This window comes from Pundamilia nyererei, unplaced genomic scaffold (genome assembly GCF_000239375.1).
Source record: "Pundamilia nyererei isolate P.nyererei 1_Seehausen unplaced genomic scaffold, PunNye1.0 scaffold00556, whole genome shotgun sequence".
Lineage (NCBI taxonomy): Eukaryota > Metazoa > Chordata > Actinopteri > Cichliformes > Cichlidae > Pundamilia > Pundamilia nyererei.
Genome location: NW_005187957.1, coordinates 39,985 through 43,257, shown reverse-complemented (window position 1 = coordinate 43,257; position 3,273 = coordinate 39,985). Strand labels below are relative to the sequence as shown.

The 3,273-nt window shown below is 49.3% G+C and overlaps 1 protein-coding gene across 1 annotated transcript in view; it reads left to right on the top strand.

The window, feature by feature from the left end:
• Nucleotides 1-3,273, top strand: part of LOC102198694 (voltage-gated potassium channel subunit beta-3-like) — a 16,658-nt gene that overhangs the window by 11,856 nt on the left and 1,529 nt on the right. The window contains exons 8-11 of the mRNA XM_013907851.1: nt 1,050-1,181; nt 1,529-1,614; nt 1,784-1,904; nt 3,213-3,271. Of these exons, the coding sequence (XP_013763305.1) occupies nt 1,050-1,181; nt 1,529-1,614; nt 1,784-1,904; nt 3,213-3,271 (398 nt within the window). The remainder of the gene's footprint in view (nt 1-1,049; nt 1,182-1,528; nt 1,615-1,783; nt 1,905-3,212; nt 3,272-3,273) is intronic.

Genomic DNA, 3,273 nt, shown 5'->3' with positions numbered 1-3,273 from the left:
AACGTTCTCTGGAGGTTTTCTAAAGGACACAAACATCCTCAACCTTCACACAACAGTTGGTACATTTGTGGGCGGAGCTACAGTGGCTGCAGAAAGGAGGTGGAGCTTTCTCCAGGGGCCCATCTGTTAAAATGTTACACCTGTAAAACAGCTGGTATACACGACAGAAGTGAAAGAAGTTTTCAGAGGCTTCGTCTTCATGGTTTAAACATTCACCTCCCAATCAGAGGATTGCAGGTTTGATCCCGGTCACACGTGTGCACGACTGTCTGTAAGGGAGCAGCTGAACACAGCAGCTTCATCCTGTTTGAGCAGAAAGTGCAGCTCGTCTGTTTTCTGCAGCACTTTGAGGATTTGTGAGCGCACAAACATTCTGAGTGTTACAGCTTAGCTGGCACGTTGGTGATGATGTAACACCACAGCTGATTGATAGGGTCAGACCACAAAGACAAACTGCTGGACCTTCACAGGGTCCGGTTCTTTATGTTGGACTACACTGGCTGTGTTTGAATCGCTTCTCACAGATGTGCCAGCAGCAGAATCTGCCTGTGCTGATCTTTTAAGTCTGGATAAAGTAGCGGTAATCCAGGACGTCGAGCCTTCGCTGCGCTGCTGCTGAGCGTCATTCAAACCCTCCGAGTCCTCTGAGCGTCCTTCACGAGGTCGTCTGAGATAATTCCTGCCGTCAGCTCACACCAAAACCAGTCATCGAAACAACAGCAGAAACAACAGAAAGAGCAGACGCAGGTTTCCGTGGAGCTGTCAGAGATGCGCACGCTCACAGCGTCTCTGCTGACGGTGCAGGTGGAGGAGGCGCCCACCACGTTTCCCACGCACCTCCAGCTTTTCCACCAGCAGAGCATCTGATCACTTTCATGTGCAGCGCTGATCAGAAACACAAAATTCAGTGTCTGCAGGAGAGAAAATGATTCAGTGTGAGCCATACGGAGGCCCGCGAGGGCCAAACTCACAGATGCTGCAGGGCTGAGTGACAGCTGCACTTTGTGTCCTTCAGGCTGGAAATAAAACTGATTTCATTATTTGATTGAATTACGGCGGCATGCTGAGAATGGCCATCTGCGTGTGTGTTGCAGGTCTGCGCGGCTCGCTCTCCAGGTTACAGCTGGACTATGTGGACATCGTTTTCGCCAACAGAACGGACGTGAACGCGCCGATGGAGGGTCAGCGTGCACAAGCACACGTGCACAAGCACACGTGCACAAACACACGTGCACAAACACACGTGCACAAACACACGTGCACAAACACGTGAACAAAGTAGCTCCACATGGAGACAAAATACAACAGTATTTAAAGTTTTCAGTCACTGAAAGCTACAGCTCATCACGTTTAGTGAATGAAAGTTTCTCTGCAGCAGACAAATGTAAAAGTTTAAAATGGAACGTTATCTGTCTCAGTGCGTTCTGTCTAAACACGATGAAATCATCATTTTTCCTGTTCTGGATGAAGCAGAGCAGAGAGCCTCAGTCTGTGTGCAGCTGGGACTCACTGCTTTCTGTTTTTGCAGAGATCGTTCGAGCCATGACCTTCGTCATCGAGCAGGGCATGGCCATGTACTGGGGGACGTCGCGCTGGAACGTGGTGGAGATCATGGTAACACAACTCACAGCTGTGGGACCTGCACAGCTTTACTCTGAGCTTTGACATTTATGTTCCTGATACTGTATATTAAAATAAATAAATATAGACAGAGATGAGCTTCTATCTCAGGACAGATTCATTAACGAAACACCCGAGTGTGTCTCACCTGTGTGTCCACCAGGAGGCGTACTCCATTGCGCGGCAGTTTAACCTGATCCCTCCGGTGTGCGAGCAGGCCGAGTATCACTACTTCCAGAGAGACAAAGTGGAGCTGCACCTGCCCGAACTCTACCACAAGATCGGTACACACACACACACACACACACACACACACACGGTTTCTCAGTTATCTCATCAGTGTCTGAGGGTTCTTATAGAAAGCCGAACACATGTGATGATCGCACAGTTACAGTTACTGCTCGGCCTTATAAGCCACGTCCTGCATCATCAACGTAAACCAGGAGCAGTCTGAGCTGCAGCAGACTGGAGGAGCTGGACTCAAACCATCAACCCTTTGAGTAGCAGACAGCTGCCTCTAAATCCTGCGACGCCTTTAACGGCTTCATGACGGCACAGCTGAGACTCAGTGGAACCCTGAGGAGTACCAGGGCTACGGGAGATAACAGAGCTGCTTCACTGCTGCTGATCATACATCACATTCAGCGTCAAAGTTCACCTTCACTCTTTATTTATGAGCACATGAACGTGATTTCCCATATTTATTCTCTGTGTGTACAAAGTGAAGGTTTCTCTGCGTCAGCTGATTTTGGAGGTTGAACACAGTTTGGATGAGTGTAGCTAACAGACTGATGAGCACAGCCCTGTTTTTTAACCACAGACAGCTGCAGTGTGCAGGTCTGAAACACGAGTCAGTGCTGGAGTGCATTAAATATGCATGCCTCTTTATGACCAGCAGGGGGCTCTGTAAACTTGTCCCTGATGTGTTTCTGGTCTCCAGGCCTTACTAAATAAAAAAATCATGTTCAGTTTGGAAATTTGGTCTCATTAGAAACAGGAAGGAGGGTTTCGGAGCTCATGAGCTGACATGTGAATGATGACAGTGGTTTTACAGCCAATTTCAAAACATCACCCTGGTGAAAGCTGTCAGCTCGAGGCTCGTCTGGCTGCTTTTACCTCGTCCAGCTTCCACTAACTTCCAGCTGTGGTTACATTTATGTGACAGGACGTTTCTCAGAGGGGCCGGAACCACCCCTGGCCACCTCTTTAGCTGTGGTACTGGTCACACACTGACCATGAACCTGCTTTAATCTCATCTCTTTGATCTCATCGGGCAGGTAGAAGGCTGACCTGCGTTAAACACTGTAGTGGGAGCTGTGGGAGCTGTGGGTTGTGTGGGAATGTTTACTGTTGCTCTCAGGTCACTTTGGCAGAGTACAGCTGTGTGATCAGCGGTTGTGTGTCTGTTGTTCTGTCAGTGGCTGTCAGTGATGAGCTCTCAGGCTGGTGCGATGATGAAATGTTGCTCTGTGTCTTTAACTGGACGCTGAGACCCAGCCGAGGTCTGTGGGGACAGCAGCTGTTCAGGTCCGCCTCTAAATTTAGACCCGTTTAACAAAAGTGCTCCAACATGAGGTCTGTGTGTCTGTCAGGTGTCGGAGCCATGACCTGGTCCCCGTTAGCTTGCGGCCTGCTGACGGGCAAATACAACGA